The sequence below is a fragment of the Malaclemys terrapin genome, chromosome 9 (genome assembly GCF_027887155.1).
Source record: "Malaclemys terrapin pileata isolate rMalTer1 chromosome 9, rMalTer1.hap1, whole genome shotgun sequence".
NCBI classification, from domain to species: Eukaryota; Metazoa; Chordata; order Testudines; family Emydidae; genus Malaclemys; species Malaclemys terrapin.
This window is the reverse complement of record NC_071513.1, coordinates 87,416,554-87,435,899: the sequence shown is the minus strand read 5'-3', so window position 1 is coordinate 87,435,899 and position 19,346 is coordinate 87,416,554. Positions and strand designations below refer to the sequence as shown.

The 19,346-nt window shown below is 44.8% G+C and overlaps 1 protein-coding gene across 2 annotated transcripts in view; it reads left to right on the top strand.

Moving 5' to 3' along the window:
• SI (sucrase-isomaltase) overlaps positions 1 to 19,346 on the top strand; it is a 155,808-nt gene that overhangs the window by 11,081 nt on the left and 125,381 nt on the right. For both annotated transcript variants that reach the window (XM_054040390.1, XM_054040389.1), the window contains exons 5-7: positions 149 to 258; positions 5,195 to 5,346; positions 12,742 to 12,913. In XM_054040390.1, the coding sequence (XP_053896365.1) occupies positions 149 to 258; positions 5,195 to 5,346; positions 12,742 to 12,913 (434 nt within the window). The remainder of the gene's footprint in view (positions 1 to 148; positions 259 to 5,194; positions 5,347 to 12,741; positions 12,914 to 19,346) is intronic.

Genomic DNA, 19,346 nt, shown 5'->3' with positions numbered 1-19,346 from the left:
TGAGGTTTTGAAGAACAGGCTAGCAAAACACCGGAGAGTGAGGGTCTAGGTATCCTTGGCCCTGCTTCCGGACACTTCTAGCTTTACATTTCTGTGATTCTGTGGTGCAATAAAGCAACATTGTAATATTATTTTTTTTCTTGTTAAGGTTTTGCAGCTAAGTTAACGAGACTGCCTTCACCTTCCCTATTTGGAAATGATATTAGCACTGTCCAACTCACGGGAGAATATCAGACAACAAATCGCTTCCGTTTCAAGGTTAAATTGTTTCTTATGCTGTTTAAGATTAGTGTTTTACACTGCCTCATAACACAGGAAATGCGAATGGCAGAGGAGATTGGTAGTGGGATCATGGAGAGTTTCCTTTCTCTCTAGTCTTAGTTTGTTGTAATTCGTCCTGAAGACGGTCCAAGTGCTTTCCAGAATCCGGATGGGTGCTCTTGCTGTTTTACAGCACACCACAACACTATAGCAATGTGGGAGAGGTAGTGAAGAACAATACCATATCCAACTGGAGTCTGAATAGTCGGGATTATTATCCATCTGTTTGACCAGGGCGTTTGAGCAACCCCCACTCTCAACAAAGGCACCTGCTTCCTCATTTCGCTGGGGGTGCTCGACTCCCACTCTACCCCAGGCCCATCTGCCACTCCACCCTTCCCACAAGGCCCCCACCCTGCCTCTTCTCGCCCCCACTCCTCCCTGCCCTCTCTTCCCGCCCCGTTCTGCCCCATTCCCCCAAGTGCACCCTGCCCTCGCTCTGCCCCCTTCCCCCCCAGCACCTCCTGCACGCTGCTGAACAGCTGATTGCAGCAGGTGGGAAGTGCTGTGGGGGGGAGGTGAGGGAGGAGCTGATCTGTTGGGCTGACACCACTGAGCACCCACAATTTTTTCCCCTGTGGGTTCTCTGACCCTGGAGCTTCCACGGAGTCAACTCCTATGCCCTCCATTCCCCTCCCCAAACAGTCTGGGATTTATAGTCATCAGAAGTCATGTTCTGCTTGGTTTTTCCATCTAATTTGAAATGAAGAACTGGGCAGTGGCTCAAAAACAAATATCCAATATAAACTCCCCATTATTCCTAAAGCAAAAATCCAGTGGTGTTGAGATTAAATACGGTCTAAGAGTAAAAATAAACTTTAACAACTGCATCATCTTCAGCTGTAGAGGGTCAAGCCTGGTTAGTAGTTAGAGGAGAGACCTCCAAAGAAAAACGGGGGAACTATAGTAAGCATTGTTTATTCAGTGCTTAGCCCCTTTTTCTGAAAGTCAATACTGAACCAATGCCCCAATCAGCCAATGAGTTTCTAGAAGTGTCATCTTTTGGATGAGATATTGAATCTAGTTCTTGACTACTTGTAGTCATTAAAGATCCCATAGCACCTTTCAAATACTAAGGAGCGCTAGCCAGGTAGTCTTAGACAAATTTCTGGCTAAAGTTCCCTTTGTAGGTTCAATCAAATACAAGTCATTTTTATTTTTTTTGTCCTAACAATTGCAGACCTGCACCAACACTAGGGTTTCCAGACCATTCCATAGGTCTGCAGGGAAAATCCATCGGCCTATGTGGAAAACTGACTCTGACTGGCTGCCTTTCCCACTCCTCCCACCTCTTGGGGAAGCAATTAGGAGTGGCAGTTAGAGCTCTCCCACATCCCCTCAGGAGCTGTGAGAGGTTTGGGGGTAGCAGAGGAAAGAGAGCTACTGATACCATTTTTACAAGAGGGGAACTGGAAACAGTCAGAGCTCAGCAGCTTAGGGCATCTCTGCTCCATCCACTCCTCCCTTCCTGTGAAAAATGGCTTGGTTCCCTTCTGCTCCTGTCTCCCCTCTCCTCTTCACTGCAACTCCAAGCCTAGGAAAAGGGTGAAGAACCCCTGGTGCTGTGCCACCCTGCTGCTTCCCATTTGGGCCTCAGAGGAAGATGAAGAGCCCCTCAAATTGCTTTCCCCCGGCAGGTTGAAAAGTGGGTTTAAGATCCCCTGGGGGGCTTCAGGGAAACACATGTGCTAGGGGGCAAGATGTGGGACTGGTGTGGAGTGGGGTTGGGAGCTGGGGCTGGGGAGCACAAACTTAATTGATTTTGGGTTGAGGGCACACAAAAAAACTGATTTGGGGCTGATGGGACCAGAATTAATTAATATGGAGCTGGAAGGCACATGACTGATTGATGTTAAGGTGCTAGGGGTACATAATTAATTGATGTGGGGCTGTGGCACAGGTATATAGAGGGCTAGAGGTAGGGTGACCATACATCCCATTTGGGCTGGGGCAGTCCCCCTTTTAAGACCTGTCCCGGCCGTCCTGACTTTTTTTTCAAAAGGGAGGCATTTGTTCTTGCCAACTGATCAAGTCAGCAAGACAAACAGGACAAGTGCCCACTTTTGTCAAAAAATAAGCGGTGTGCGGTGTGGAGAGGGCAAGCGGAGATGCCAGCCCCCCATGGAGGGAGGGTGAAGAGTCTGCAGCATTCCAGCATGCGGAGGGGGAGACAGGGTTCCAACCATGGGCGACAGCCTCCTGAGGGGGCCCCCACAGGGTTCTAGCCATGCACTCTTGCGTGGCAGGGGCACCTCAGATAAGCAGCGGGGAGTGTCCCGTGTTTTTCTTTGGGAAATATGGTCACCCTAGCTAGAGGGCCGCTGAATTACTTAACTGGGATTTTGGGAGAAGCTGGACCCCTTTGCACTACCTTACTTTATGCTAATCAGTATGATTTTTTGCAAATTTATGTAATTCTATGCAATTAAAAAAAAAAGCTGTATTGTCACAACATGGTACCAAGTATGCAATTGTGCAGCACTGTTAAAATTGTTCTTTTTATTTGTATTGGGTTGTATCTCTTTCACTTGGTTTCCAAACATTAGAGGACCCACCTCTCTGGGTTATACGAGCTCAGGAGAGAATCAAGTTCAAGTTCTTTCTGGTACTGCATATTCTAGAACTGCTGCAAAATTGATTTTTGGGTATCTGCAGGAGAGTCTTAAAAGCCAAAGACCTTTTCTATTCATTAGGAAACCTTGGAGGCCCCTAGAATGATAACATGACCCTACTGTGTTACCTCATCCCTTTAGGATTACATGTCAGTTTGGTATCAGATTGACTAGGAACAATATGAAAAGTGGAATCATTTTAGAATGAATGCCACGTTCAAAAATATTCTCAGGCGAATACCCTGCATATAAATTTGGATTTTATATAACAAACTGAAAAAAAAAAATCAGTGGTAGGAACTGTAGGGAGGCCCTTTACTTAAAACAGAATCCTAACTAACGTCTGCCCTCTGTTGCACTCACATGACTCCCTCTGAAGTGCATGCATGTAGTCATGTGCATCCAGGGGCAGAATCTGGCCAGTAGTCCGTGGGATAAACACTTCCCTAGCTATGCAACTTTCAATCCATATAAAGACTACGGCTGAGGTTTTCAGAGCTACTATGGGGATAGAGAGGCATAATACCCATTAATTTCAATGGACTAGTTCATCACTCTGCAATCTGCCTGGATGGACACAGTCAGCCTCCTGGTCTCCCCACTACTCTAGGGATTAAGTAAACTGCACTAGGCTGATATTTGGCAGAGCATAGGTCACCTGATGCACTCTTGCAACTATATTGATTGGCATTGAGGGGGCAGAGCCCACACTCCAGCCATGTTTTGCCCCCTCTCACCCACCTGCACCTCTTCAGAGTCCACTTCCCCTCCCACACTGCACTGTATGGGTAGACCATGCAAGAGAGTAATGGAAAGCTTTACGTGGTCATATAGGATAACCTAGCCCAATGGGAGTTGTGCCTCTAAGTCTTCTTGGCATGTTTTGAAAATCTCAGCTTTTCTATCAGTGAATTATTTGTACAAATTTTCCCTGGACAAATGTAATTATGCTGAAATGGCTGTTTAATTTAACTGGGTAGGGCAAATATTTTATTTAGTTTCAATTCATAGTAATGATATAATACTGTTGAAATATGATTTTAATTATTTCAGAGAATGCTTCGAAAATCAGGAAAGATCTATAGATTCATGCACGACTGCTACAGAGGTTTACTAATGAATATGGTGTTAAATTCAACATCAGTCTAACATAATTAATTACGAAAATAAAATCTGTAGCATAATAGACAGAGTTTGTAGTGTGACCTATAGTTAAGGTTGCTAGACACTTCCCATTGTAAGATCCTGGTTACATGTGCTTATAATGTTACTTTTTTTCCAGTTGTTTCTGAGAATAAGGTTAGAGAAAAATGCATTGTTTTTCCCACATTAAAAAATGTTAGACATTTTGCTGAGACACTCAAGTACGTCCATGGGCTGTCTATTGCTGTTTCTGTGAAATTGGCCAAGTTCTATGCCTTTGAAAAATCTCAGTTTTGCACCTACACAATAGAGAATTGCTTAAAGTTTGGCAGCTAAATTCTCTGTAGATACCATCTGTATTTAGTATGCTCCATCCCAGGGCTCTAGGCACTGAGCAGAACTTTCCCTGCAATTGTTGCTATCCACAGCTGAGAGCCAGGTGATCATCTGTGCTGTGCTCTTAAATGCTCCCCCTGCTGGACCAATGCAGTGTGGAGGGGAGTAGCCAGATTCAAATGTAGAAGGGGAAAGAGCTGGGCTGGAGAGTGAAGGTGGGAGAGCAGCAGCAGCAGAGGCAGAGAGAGTAAACTAGGACAAAAAGCCTGGTGGTGCTGGGAATGGGACACTGGGGTTGGGGGCTGGTGGGGCAAAGGACAGGAATTGCCTGTCTGGGCAAGACACTGGGAGCCGGAGAGGGGAAGAGTTGAGGGTGTGGACTGGGATCCAGTGCAGTGTGTGTGTGTTGGGGTTGGGTGGGAAAACAAGTAAAGGAGCTGATGGAGCAGGGTAAGACTGGGACAGGCTGCACAAGGAGACTGGGACAATAAGCTACTGAATGAGAGAGTGGAATTAATAGTATGTGATCATATAGTTAAAGGCTGTATCAGAATCTATTCATATGGGGTGGAAAATTAAGGTTGCACAGGCAGTCTTAGTTCTGGCATTTCTTAACTTTCGGGTGCTTGTCATTTCAAGGTTAATATTCTTTTAGCATAGTTTTAGTGTTTATATATAGTTAATTCCATATATATTGTGATTCAGGAAAATGTTCTAGTAGGAAAGTAGGCGTTAATTTTTGGACCTCTAATAATTTAAATGTAACTGTTTAATCTGTGCAGATCACTGATCCTAATAAAAAAAGATTTGAAGTTCCTCATGAGAACGTAAAAGCTTTTGATGGACCTGCAGCCTCCAATTTAAATTATAAAGTCAATATCATTCAGAACCCTTTTGGTATCACTGTGGTGAGAACGAGCAGCAGCAAAACACTGTAAGTAATTTTTGTGCTTTTTATAGATAACACTACAATAGGTGTTCATGCTGAACATCATGTAATAAAATCATGTAATAAAATAATATCTGTTAGAGATGGAATGAAGACTCCAATTAGGCCAATGTAGGTTTGTTCCTTGTTTGTAGTAGTACTTTGTCCAGTTTAGCTAAGCATCAAATGTGCAGATAAGGAAGTGTGAGATCTTTGTTCAAAAATACCCACACAACTGCACATTGCTGACATTTGTGTGCATAATTACATTCAATTACACACACAATCTGTGTACTCAGTCTAGTGATTTGCATGGGCAAATGTACATGTACTTTTGCATAGTGATTTCAAGCCTTTCTTTGAGATATGTGGCTATATTTTCCACATTCACCTTTTTTATGTTGTTTTTTTAATCTAGCCAAAGAATTTTCAGATTTGACTACAAGCTTGAACCAGGAAATGTAGGAACAGTTATATGCAACTTCCCAAGTTGCAGCTAGCATAACTTTATGGGCTATATTATGTGGCCAGACATTGTTGTCTCACTTTTGGAGTAACACCCAAGACAATTAAGAACAGATTCGTCAGTACAAGGAAATCATATCTCTCTGTTGGGAGGCCTTTAGAAGGGGAAGGGGACAGGTGCATCTTTTACCCCTGGTTGTTCAAAGGAAGATGGTTGGAAGACTCTTGCCTACAAATACCAGTGTGCAGGACTGGTAATGAAATATATTATTTCTTGGGGCAAAGCACCAGTTTTTGTTAAGTGACTGATCAAATAATTCGGTTACAGAGCTCAGCCTGGGAGATATCCTGAGGGCTTTTCTACACTTAACATGCTGCAGTGGTGCTGCTCTAGCACCTCAGTGAAGATGCTACCTGTGCCGATGGGAATGATGCTACCTATGCCGATGACAATTCTCCCATTGACCTAATGCTGTCTACACCAAAGGTTAGGTCAGTTTAACTGTGTCATTTGGAGTGTGGAATTTTCACACCCCAGAATGATGTAGTTTTATCGACCTAATTTCCTAGTGTAGACGAGGCCTGAGATCCATTTAAGATTTCTCTCCTGGCTGACATTAAGCCAGGCAGGGAAGAAGCTTCCTGCCACTTCAGGACATAGGGTTGTAATCTGAATGGATGAAGTCATAGGCGTGGGGGTAGGATTGGGTAAGCGGGTTGGTTTAAGGAAGCAACCCCTTGTTACAGGGTGTTTTCTTAGTATTGCAAAGGCTGGCAGAAATGATGGCTTTCTCTGGCTAGATAAAGAGTCCTAGCTTGGATACCATGGTGATGAGGGCTGTATAAGTATCTATAAAGAGTAAGGATTCCTCAAATCTCTTTTTAAAAATAGATTTAAGTTTATGGGCCAGACTGTTAAAGTCTCTTACATCTATTTGCATGCATCTGTAACCATTGTGGTCTCTGTCCTCAGGGGATTACAGATACTAACTACTTGCTTGGGCTCCAATCACTAAGGCATGTGGTTTGGTTTAAATATGTGAGTTATCCAGCTGGCTTTGGTGGGGCCTACTCATGCTTAATTTTAAGCACACGCTGAAGGGCTTTGCTGGATCCAGGGCCTGGTCGGACCCAAAGGAGACAAGGAAGTGTAGAGGGCCCTGCCACATTCCACATCAGCCTACAGAGCAGGCTTCCACAGTGGAATGAGAATTTCTTTTGCACACAAAGCCGGGGGGGGGGATGGAGGGTGGGGAGGGGAGGGGCATTTAGGAAAGAAAAAGAAAAAAGAAAAAAAGAGGGAAAAATCCGGCCTTCATTATCTGTCATAATGAAGCAAAAAAGGACAGAAACACAATTTTGTTTCCTTTTCAGGTCACCCTTAAAGTGTCAAACAGAGGATGACACATCCACTCCTTTTGTGTTAGCTGATATTCAGTTGAACTTGAACAATTTTGAGTTGGGTAAAGGCAAATGAAGGGGGGTGTATGTGTCTGGCGGGGGTGACGGAAGTTGCAGAATTCTAAGTGGTGCTGCAACAGCCTCGATATTTCAGACGAAGCTGCGAGTGCAGAAGCTGGAATTGTGCAACCAGCAAAAGCAGGAAATGTACTACAAAATATAATATTCATGAGAACATAGCTGTGACCTAAAAAGTTCCACAGTTGTATCATCAGAAGGGACCGGTTTACGTTTTGAGAGGCTCATTCAATTTATAAAGGTTTCAGAGTAGCAGCCGTGTTAGTCTGTATCCGCAAAAAGAACAGGAGTACTTGTGGCACCTTAGAGACTTAACAAATTTATTAGAGCATAAGCTTTCGTGGACTACAGCCCACTTCAATTTATAAACTCTTTCTAGAGTTTTCTGGTTCAATAGTATTGCTCATTTGCTCAGAGTAATATTTTGTCCAATATGTCAAAAGGATCAGGATCTGCATCATGCAACTTCCACAAGCAAAACTCCCAGTCAGGAAAGGAATTTTGTTTCCATAAGGTTTATAGGACCACCTCCTTTGTTTTACATCCACATTAATTTATTTAATTCTCATGTATTAATTTACTGTTTTTTATATTAAAATATTTCACAGAAGAACTGAACAGATAAAAGCCACTAATATCCTTGGGTTCAGCAAAGCTGGGCTTGGCGCAGAACACAAGAAATGGCCATGAAAAGATAAACTATTTTTGAACTCGTGGTCCTGGCAGTGGATTGACCCCTGGTGTAAATTTTGTAGAGTTAAAGGCCAGAAGGGCCCATTAGATCACCTTGTCTGATCTCCTGTATATCACAGGCCATTAAATTTCACCCTGATACCCCTAAATTGAGTCCAATAACTTGTGTTAGAGTAAACTGTTGTGTGCCACAGGCAGAGAACAGGAGAGACTGAGCTACACCTCTACCCCGATATAACGTGACCCGATATAACACAAGTTCGGATATAACGCGGTAAAGCAGTGCTCCGGGGGGGCGGGTCTGCGCACTCCGGCGGATCAAAACAAGTTCGCTATAACGTGGTTTCACCTATAACACGGTAAGATTTTTTGGCTCCCGAGGACAGCGTTATATCGGGGTAGAGGTGTACCACCAATGCCTGAGGCCCCTGCAATTGCAGGGACTGAATTAGGTGAGATATGCCCAAGTGATTGATGCTCCAGACTGCAGAAGTAGGTAAAAAAAAATGTCCAAGGTCCAATCTGTCCTGGGGGAAAATTCTTTCCTGATGCCAAATCCAGTGATCAATTTGACCCTGAGGATGTGAGCAAGACATCCCAACTAAGCATCTTAGGCTATATCTACACTACACACCTGTGGCTGTGGCATGTAAAATATGCATAGCTACATGCTGCAGTAAAAAGCAAGCTGTGTCACACTGCAGCGTGTAGATTCACGTGTTAGTGAAAGGTTCTGGCAAGGGGGAGGCAATGGAGAAAGATTAGCCTTTTCCTGCTGCTTAAGTCTCTTCCTGTGGCAGGGAAGGGTTCCAGCACAGGGGAGGCAGTAGGACACTACACTGCTAAAAATAGCAGTGCAGATGGAGAGGCATGATTTAGATGAGGATAGAACCGTGTAGGGGATGTACCTGGGTACATACCCACATGTCTTCACTCTACTAGCCTAAGCAGTCCCTCACTGTCTACATTGCTATTTATATCCATGCTGGGGGGTTATCTGTGTACATACTTTACATGGTGCCGAAAGAAGCAGGCAATGTAGATGTACCTTAAGAAAGAGGATTCACGGTATCACCCCGGAGCGCTGGTCCACCTTGTCTGGCTTCCAGCTATGTAGCCTCTGGAGGTCAGGGCTGCTCTAACCTATGCCTGCTAATAATTGTTCCCAAGGGAATCTAGCCATGTCTCCTCTTCCCCAACATAACCACTCGGCTGAGGGGAAGATATACAGCTGGCTAAGCCAGCCTTATGTCCATAGGTGCTGGAACTAGGAGTGCTGGGGATGCTGCCACATCCCCAGCTTGAAGTGGTTTCCATTATATACAGGGTTTACAGTTTGGTTCAATGGTTCTCAGCACCCCCCCACTATAAAAATTGTTCCAGTGCCCCTGCCTATGCCACCTGGGGATTCTCCCATACAGGGAACTCTCATCTGTCCATTTAGGGGAGCTTTCCAGCCATTTGTGCCACCAGTGAGAGAGGGCAACAGCAGGAGCCAGCCCAGTGCTTAATAAAATCCCACGTGAACCCTGGAAACTGCATATTATGGAATGTGCTTGTTACAAATAGTTTGAAGTTCTGAATTACCAAATTATATTGCTGCTAGGAAAAGCTGGTGCCAGTCAACATTGACTAGGTGATACAAAAATGTAGATAAAATGTTTAAAAGTTCTTAAGCCTATAAACACATTAAATACTTCGATTCCCCCTTATTTTCTGAAAATGAAATTTACTGCCTAACTCTGAAATTCAGTAGTAGTAAGTGTCATGGCTAATGTGCTTATTAAATCAATCAAAGAATGATTACCTGTCAAAAGCTGGGGTTATCATCAGTTATGAGTTGGGGTTGTTATCAACTCTTCAACTTTAATTCATTGGCTATTAATCTTAGGCTATTATTAGTATTGTTTACCCAATTGAGGTTAAAATCCTCCAAAATGATCAATTCACCACTATTAAATGCACAATAGGCGGATTTAATATTCGATGAATGGTTGATGACTGCTTGAATGGGGACGTGGCGGGTGACCGTAAATCTAGTTCAAGGGAACCAGTATGGAAAAATCACATGAATTAAACATTGCTGGAAGACTGCATAAATTTTCTTTCACTCTTTTTTTTTTTTAAATACATACCACTGCATTTACCATAAATACCCACAAAAAAGCAGGAAATTCAGTTACAGCTGATTTCTGTTCATGATTATATAATCACAAGCCATTGTTTAAAAAGGGGTAGCTCCTCAGCTGGTGTCAACTGATGTAAATCCATTGAAATGCATGGAGCTCAGTTGAGTTACACCAGATGAGGACCTGACTCAATAATTAAAAATAAAAATCTTCTTCCTTGGGGGAGACCAACACTTGTGACTTGTAATTTACTTTAAAATAAAAATCATTAGAGCTAGAAACCTAATAACTTCCATCATCTTTCATTACCGTAATAAGTCCCACCAATTAATAATTGAAATTTCATAGGCCAATAATTACCACTATGGTCCAAGACAAAAAGCACAAATCACTGGCTTAGTTCTTTAACAGTACATATTTTGTTCCCATGGAATAATTAATATTTATAAAAATGGTAAATATATGGACCAGATCCTTACTGAAATCATTCAAGCTATGCCAGATTCCCCCAGCTAAGAATCTGGTCCACAATGCCCTATATTACCGCACAGTATTGTTATATTTTATTATTATTATTATTTATTATTACTGACAAAATAGGGTGGAGGACAAAATAAAAGGATCAAAATTGAAAAGAGCCCAAACTCTGTCCATTGTACTCATTTATTTATGCGTCATTTATTCTTAATTGCTAATACAAAGTTTAATATTCTAAGGGGCCGTCTACACAAAAAGTACTGCTTTAACTATACCAGTATAATTAAAGTACTACTATCCCCCTACTGCAGGGGTAGGTAACCCACAGCCTTAGGTAAGGGCCAGTGGCTTTTAGCTCATACAGTAGAGCAGAGGTAGGCAACCTATGCCACGCGGGCCAAAGATGGCATGCAAGCTGATTTTCAGTGGCACTCACACTGCCTGGGTACTAGCCACTGGTCCAGGGGGCTCTGCATTTTAATTTAATTTTAAATGAAGCTTCTTAAACATTTTAAAAACCTTATTTACTTTATATACAACAATAGTTTAGTTATATATTATAGACTTATAGAAAGACCTTCTAAAAACGTTAAAATGTATTACTGGCAGGCGAAACCTTAAATTAGAGTGAATAAATGAAGACTCGGCACACCACTTCTGAAAGGTTGCTGACCCCTGCCCTAGTGTGTAAGCACTTATACTGGTATGAATTACTTGACTTGTGCCTCTTTTTATTCCATGTGGAATATAGGGCCTTCACCACTGCCTCTATCTTAAGGCGGGTCCACACTACAAACGCTGCGAGAGGCTGTCGCTACGTCAGCGGGAAAAGCTCTCCCACTGACATAGTACTAGGGGGGGTTAAGGTCAGTATAACTATGTCGCTCAGGGGTGTGGTTTTTTCACACCCTGAGTGATGTAGTTCTACTGAAGTAAGTGTGTAGTGTAGACCCGGCCTTAGACAGTCTCTTGATGCAGTCTTACCTTCTTCCCATGTCATTTTGATAGCTGTCAGTTCTGCTTCTGTTGTGCATTTCCATGTTATGCTTGGTCTACCTTATCACCTCTTGCCTGGGGGTACCCATCCAACTCTTGCCCTGTTACGTTAGTCAGGTCTTTCCTCAATGTATGTCCTAGCCACCTTCGTTTGTGAGGGATTTTTGGCCTCTGATATTGAGGATTTGTCTAAGGCAGCTGTTTATGAAAACTTAGAGTTTAATAGGTCTCCTAGTTTTTGTGCCACGCAGTAAGACAGACTTTACAATGGTGTTAAAAATTCAAAGTGGGATGAGCTGGTACCTCTCCTTCTCCCAGCGGTCTCTCATTTTGCCATCTATGTCTCAACAGCTCCCCCACAAGTACTCCTGTTCTTTTTGTGGATACAGACTAACACGGCTGCTACTCTGAAACCTGTCAATATTTTTAATTTTGTTTTAGAAATAAAGAGGCAAATTGAATAGCTTAGCTGCTGCTTTGGCCAAAAATTGCTAAGGGATTATGATAACAGTCTAATGGATTTGGAGCATTTAAATATCAAGGAGCAAGATTTCATTTCATAATCTGCCCTGAGTAAGGAGCACACCAGGGAGGGAATTATGACTCTCAGAGCCATAACTCTGACCCTGACCTGCTCCAGATTTGTACCAGTAGCAAATCATTTCCCTCTCCATGACAATGTGGCTACGCTGGCCAGCACATCAGGGGGCAGAACCACAGCTCTGCCCATTTTATGCTCCTCCTGGCTGCTTACTCCATGCCCATCTGTGCAAGAAGGAGAATAGCAGCCCATACAGGTTGCTGTCCCTGTTCCATACTTGGACCTCCTAGGTACATAGTCCATAGAGGGGATTAGGTTCTCTGAACCTCAGCGAGTTAGTCTGTTCCTGAGGCTTGTGGCAAAGCCCCTCGTGATAGCTTATTTAAGACTGAGGTCTGTACTCTGTTAAATATTGTTTTTGTTTGTTTGTATTTACATATGTCAATTGTACTAAAAAAAAAAAAAAAAAAAAAAGAGCCCTAGAGGAAAAAAACCATAAAACTGGCAGATAATACATGTGTATTATGGAGACATAGCAAATAGCTTTTCCATAGCAGTCCTTTCATGTATCAGTAAGCTAATGTGGGGTTTTTTGTTTTGTTTATTACATTGTTTAATCAGGTTCAATACTAGCATAGGACCACTTCAGTATGCTGACCAGTATTTGCAGCTCTCAATCAAACTACCCAGCAGCAACATTTATGGAATCGGAGAACACGTCCACACACAATACCGGCATGATGTTAACTGGAGAACGTGGCCCATCTTTACCAGAGATGCTTTCCCCAATGGAGTAAGGAATCATTCATTTATTATGCTTTGGTCTTAGCAAGTGGATTCTGAGAATTAAGAGTGATTATGCATTAAACACATTTTAAAATGTTGTTAGTTTTTGCTCTCCACGATGGATTGGATATTTCTTAAACTCCAGTCATTAGCAAGGTCTAGTTGAGTTTTTCTCTAAAGACTTGTCAGCTACACAATGCAGTTGCTAAATGCTAGATGTTACTGATTGGAAAAAAGCCTCACAAGGAACAGTTAGAAATATTTTGATTTGTATGTTTATTTGAAATGTTGAGAATCAGTGGGTAAGTTGAGAAACATTAATATGAGTCTTCAGTTTCAACTGCTAAACTAACCAGATTACAATATGTTCAAAGAGGTGCTCCGTGCAAATAAAGATGACATGCGTTCTCAGTTTAATGCAAAGTTGGGCAAACTATGGCCCGCAGGCTGGATCGTGCCCCTCAGGGCTTTGGATCCAGCCTGTGGAATTGCCACCCCCGTGGCGCGGCGGGCCCCGTGCCACTCCCAGAAGTGGCCAGCACCACATCCCTGTGGCACCTCGTGTGTGTGTGTGGGGGGGGGGGCCAGAGGGCTCCACGCGCTTCCCTTGCCTCCAGGAACTGCCCCCCATAGCACCTATTGGCCGGGAACCAGGAACTGCGGCCAATGGGAGCTTTGTGGGAGGTACCCACAGGCAAGGGCAGCACACGGAGCCTTCTACTCCCCCTCCCCCAGGGGCCACAGGGACATGGTGCTGGCCATTTCCAGGAGCGGCGCGGGACCAGGGCAGGCAGGCAGGGAGCCTGCCCTGGCACCGGTGCGTGCCGCTGCCACCCCAGAGCCCAAACCCCTCCTGCACCCCAACTCCCTGCCCTGAGTCCCCTGCTGCACCCTGCACTCCTCCTGCACCTCAACCCCCTGCCCTGAGCCCCCTCTTGCACTCCGCACCCCTCCTCTGCCCAAACCCTTGCCCTGAGCCCCCTCCTGCACACTGCACCCCCTCCCATACCCTGCACTCCCTCCCACAGCCCAAACCGCTGCTCTGGCCCTGCATGTAATTTTCCTACCCAGATGTGGCCCTCGGGACAAAAAGTTTGCCCACCCCTGGTTTAATGACAACAGAGTTACGCACATAATAGTAAAGTTGCATTTAGTGGCTGAATTTTTGCTAGGTAAGTCATGGATGTCAACAACTATTTGTTTCCAATCTTTATTACTGTCTGTCTTGAAATATATAACAGAAGATTCTTGCTAGCAGCTTTAAAACCCTTCTAGGCTTTGTTCCAAGCTTTATTGACACTGGCACACAAAAGATGAACCGTACTGCACTTTCAGATTATTGACCCACAATGCCTTATTAACTAAAAGACTACTGAGTATCAGTGAGAGCAGCAAAGAGTCCTGTGTGACCTTATAGACTAACAGACGTATAAGAGCATGAGCTTTCGTGGGTGAATACCCACTTCTTTGGCACAGGCATCCGAAGAAGTGGGTATTCACCCACGAAAGCTCATGCTCCTATACGTCTGTTAGTCTTTAAGGTGCCACAGGACTCTTTGCTGCTCTTACGGATCCAGACTAACACGGCTACCCCTTTGATACTTGAGTATCAGTGGTGTAAAGTCAGTTGTTCCAAATACGAGGTGCTGATTTAAAAAAAATGCTATTCATTTTGTGATTGTCATTTTTTTCTGAACGTATATTCCCACACTCAACCTCATCTGCTCTTATTCATAGATTCATAGATTCATAGATTATAGGACTGGAAGGGACCTCTAGAGGTCATCGAGTCCAGTCCCCTGCCCGCATGGCAGGACCAAATACTGTCTAGACCATCCCTGATAGACATTTATCTAACCTACTCTTAAATATCTCCAGAGACGGAGATTCCACAACCTCCCTAGGCAATTTGTTCCAGTGTTTAACCACCCTGACAGTTAGGAACTTTTTCCTAATGTCCAACCTAGACCTCCCTTGCTGCAGTTTAAACCCATTGTTTCTGGTTCTATCCTTAGAGGCTAAGGTGAACAAGTTCTCTCCCTCCTCCTTATGACACCCTTTTAGATACCTGAAAACTGCTATCATGTCCCCTCTCAGTCTTCTCTTTTCCAAACTAAACAAACCCAGTTCTTTCAGCCTTCCTTCATAGGTCATGTTCTCAAGACCTTTAATCATTCTTGTTGCTCTTCTTTGGACCCTTTCCAATTTCTCCACATCTTTTTTAAAATGCGGTGCCCAGAACTGGACACAATACTCCAGCTGAGGCCTAACCAGAGCAGAGTAGAGCGGAAGAATGACTTCTCGTGTCTTGCTCACAACACACCTGTTAATGCATCCCAGAATCATGTTTGCTTTTTTTGCAACAGCATCACACTGTTGACTCGTATTTAGCTTGTGGTCCACTATAACCCCTAGATCCCTTTCTGCCGTACTCCTTCCTAGACAGTCTTTTCCCATTCTGTATGTGTGAAATTGATTTTTCCTTCCTAAGTGGAGCACTTTGCATTTGTCTTTGTTAAACTTCATCCTGTTTACCTCAGCCCATTTCTCCAATTTGTCCAGATCATTTTGAATTATGACCCTGTCCTCCAAAGTAGTTGCAATCCCTCCCAGTTTGGTATCATCCGCAAACTTAATAAGCGTACTTTCTATGCCAATATCTAAGTCGTTGATGAAGATATTGAACAGAGCCGGTCGCAATACAGACCCCTGCGGAACCCCACTCGTTACACCTTTCCAGCAGGATTGGGAACCATTAATAACAACTCTCTGAGTACGGTTATCCAGCCAGTTATGCACCCACCTTATAGTAGCCCCATCTAATTTGTATTTGCCTAGTTTATCGATAAGAATATCATGCGAGACCGTATCAAATGCCTTACTAAAGTCTAGGTATACCACATCCACCGCTTCACCCTTATCCACAAGGCTCGTTATCCTATCAAAGAAAGTGTAGATAATCACATCTCACTGTGGTGGTGGTGTTTGTTGGTGTTTGTTCTCATTACCGATGAAAGTCCAGTGTAGACAAGCCTACAAGGGGAAATGTCTGCAAAGGTTTGTAAGCACTCTAATGAACTATAGTTGCAAATAAGCAGCTAAGGATCAGATAGGTGCTGGTATGTAGACAGATTTTAGACATTATGGATCAACAAAACAATATATATTATTAATGAAGGACTGTTTACTAATAACAAACATATCACTTGCCATATATAAAATCTTTTAGGCTTTGTCTACACTGGACTTTCATCAGTAAAATGTTTGTCATTCATGGGTGTGAAAAAAAGACCCTGCCTAAACGACAAAAGTTTTACCGACATGAGCAGCGCTTTGTCAGTGGGAAAGTTCTCCTGCTGACAAAACTATTGCCGCTTGTTGGGGTTGGAGGTTTTTTGTCGGTTTGAGATATCTCTCCCGCCGACAAAGAGCGGCTACACTGTTCACCTTTTAGCGGCATGACTGAAGCGGCATAGCTGTGTTGCTAAAAGATGCGTCGTGTAGACATAGCCTTATGGACCCTAAACTATGTTATTTATAACTAATCGATGTAACTTTTAAGGAAGACCATTTATCATTTTGGCCCAATTCAGCAAAGCTCTGAGGCAGGTGCTTAATTTTAAGCATGTGCTTTGCTGAATCAGGGCCTCTATTGAGTATTCAAACCCATCTCTTTGACCACCAGCCTTTAAGGAAAACCTTATCTGTTTGCAATTAGTTCAGATTTTGAAATATGTGGGCCTGATCCAGCAGTTGTCATTCAGGCAGAGCTCCCAGTTGACTTCAGTGGGAGTTTTGTCTGAGCAAGAACTGGAAGATTGGGTTGCTATACAGCTAAATTATGGCTGTCCTGCATGAGTGTACTAGAGGAGGAGTCAGTGGATAGAGTCCCTTCCCCCACATTGCACTGTACAGCTGGCAGCCATTATTTGGTCACTTAGGCCTCGATCCAGAAAGGGACTTTGGTGTTGCGATGCTGAGCTTTTTAAGCACCTATACAATGCCTACGGAGAGAGAGATGCCTGAGAAGGGGATCCATAAAAGCTAGCACACTATGTGGGGAGGTGCCTAAGCTATCCAATGGGAGATGCCGATGAAAAGAGTGTGTCGTAAACTCCACCCGTCTCACAGAGTTTGCTGCCTATGTTTCCTTGCAGTCAACTGCTGGGAATCTCTCTACTGGAGTTAGGCGCTCTTGTGAGAATGGCTTAGGCACTAGAAACAGCCTCAGTGCCTGCCTAACTCCTCACAAAATAGTGTTTGTAGGTGTGTGTGTGTGCGGGGGGTTCATGAAGGGTGAAGGAGGGAAATAGTGGCCTCCCTATAACTTTTAGATTAGTGGTTGAGGTACTCATCCAAGATATGGGAGCCCCAGTTCAATTCTCCACTGTACCAAGGGATTTGAATAGAGGTTCCCACCTCTCAGGACTGGACTGCAGAGTCACACTCACATTTTCTCTGGCCCAATAAACATTTAAATAGTCATTTAATACAAAATGGAACAACAGAAGATTGAGAGAGGCCCACCTCAGAATATCCCACTGTCCAGGGGTTAGGGCACTCATCTGAGCAGTAAGAAACTCCTGGCAGAGTGAGGGAATTGTACCAGGGTCTCCGACATCCCAGCTCAGTGCCCTAATCACTGGACTAAAGGTTATAAATTAGGTTGTCTCTTTCTTTCCCCCTCCTCCAGCTGTTTTGTGTGTGGTTAGTTGTGCTCTGAGGATATCTACTGAATCGGGCCTCACAGGCAAGATTGGGAGGGCAAGGCCTATCTCTACCTTGTTTGTGAATTGCAATAGGTTTAGTCATGAGAGAGGCATCTGGAAGCCCACCTGAGGCAGTAGTGCATCTGCCCACAAGCAGAAACTTAGGTATCTAGGGGATTTCTATGGTGGAAATGTAAGTGCCTGGTGAGTTTAGGCATCTAAGGGGTTAGGTGGCAGATGAGCAGGGGTTTTGTAGATCACAGTAGTACCTAAATTTGGGCCTTAGGCACCTAAATCCCTTTGTGGATCTGGGCCTAAGGGACAGATTTCAAAAGGTGTTGAGGCACCTAAAGATGCATATAGGTCCCTAGAAGTTGTTTCAAAAGCACCAGTGGAAGTTAGGGGCCTAGGTACTTTTGAAAATATCACTAGGCACCCAACTTCCATTAAAAAAATCTGGTCCTAATTCTCTAGCAGAGGCAAGAGAAGGCCAGCGAGTGCTGACTTCAGCAACCAGGCCATAGAGAGGGTCTGGAGGTATGTCCATGGCCCCTCTCCCACTGTTCTGTAGGGAATGTAGACTACATTGGTAGAACAAATATAGCAACTGCTTTTTCTAAGTATTATCTAGAACCAGCTCTGAGGCATGCCTGTTCTTCTAGTATGCTGCTTTAATTTCCCAAGGAATTTGGGTGGTGGTCTGAATTGTCCTTTATAGGAAGGGAGAAAAGGGGATTTATGACAGACCAATTATGTATTGGTAATGATATGTGTCACAGGACTTCCTGCCCTTGGAAGCTGGTCAGCCTGTGGGAATTACGTAGGAGGAGCTAATTACACGCAGGCAAGGTCTAATTCAGAGGTGGGCAAACTACGGCCTGCGGGCCACATCTGGCCCACGGGACCATTCTGTCCGGTCCCCGAGCTCCTGGCTTGGGAGGCTTGCCCCCGACCCCTCCCCCGCTGTCCTCCCTCCCCCGCAGCCTCATCTCACTGCACCAGTGCTCTGGGCAGAAGGGCTGCGAGTTCCTAGGGTAGCGCAGCTGCAGAGCCCGGCCTGACCCGGTGCTCTGTGCTGCGTGGTGCGTGGCTGGCTCCAGCCAGGCTGCACGGCTGTAGTGCCGCCAGCCACCGGTGTTCCAGACAGCATGGTAAGGGGGCAGGGAGCGAGGGGAGGGGTGGATAGAGGGCAGGGGAGTTCAGGGGATGGCCAGGGGCTGAGGGTGTGGATGGGGTGGGGGTGGTCAGAGGGCGGGGAACAGGGGGGTTGAATGGGGGCAGGAGTTCTGGGGGCAGTCAGGGAGCAGGGTGGGGTGGATGGGGCAGGGGTCCCGGGGGGGGCAGTCAGGAAGGAGGGAGGGTTGGATGGGGCAGTGGGGGGCACTTAGGGGCAGGGAGTCTGGGGGTGGTCAAGGAGAAGAGGTGGTTGGATGGGGCAGGAGTCCTGGGTGGCAGTTGGGAAGGAAGAGGGGTTTTGGATGGGATGGCGGGAGGTAGTTAGGGGCGGGAGGCCTGGAGGTGGTCAGGGGACAGAGAGCAGGAGGGGTGGATGGGGCAGGGGTCCCGGGGGGGGTGGGCTTGTCAGGGGGCGAGAAGTGGGGGGAGTTGGGGGCTGGGCCACGCTTGGCTGTTTGGGGAGGCACAGCCTCCCCTAATCGGCCCTCCATATAATTTCTGAAATCCGATGCGGCCCTCAGGCCAAAAAGTTTGCCCGCTCCTGGTCTAATTAAT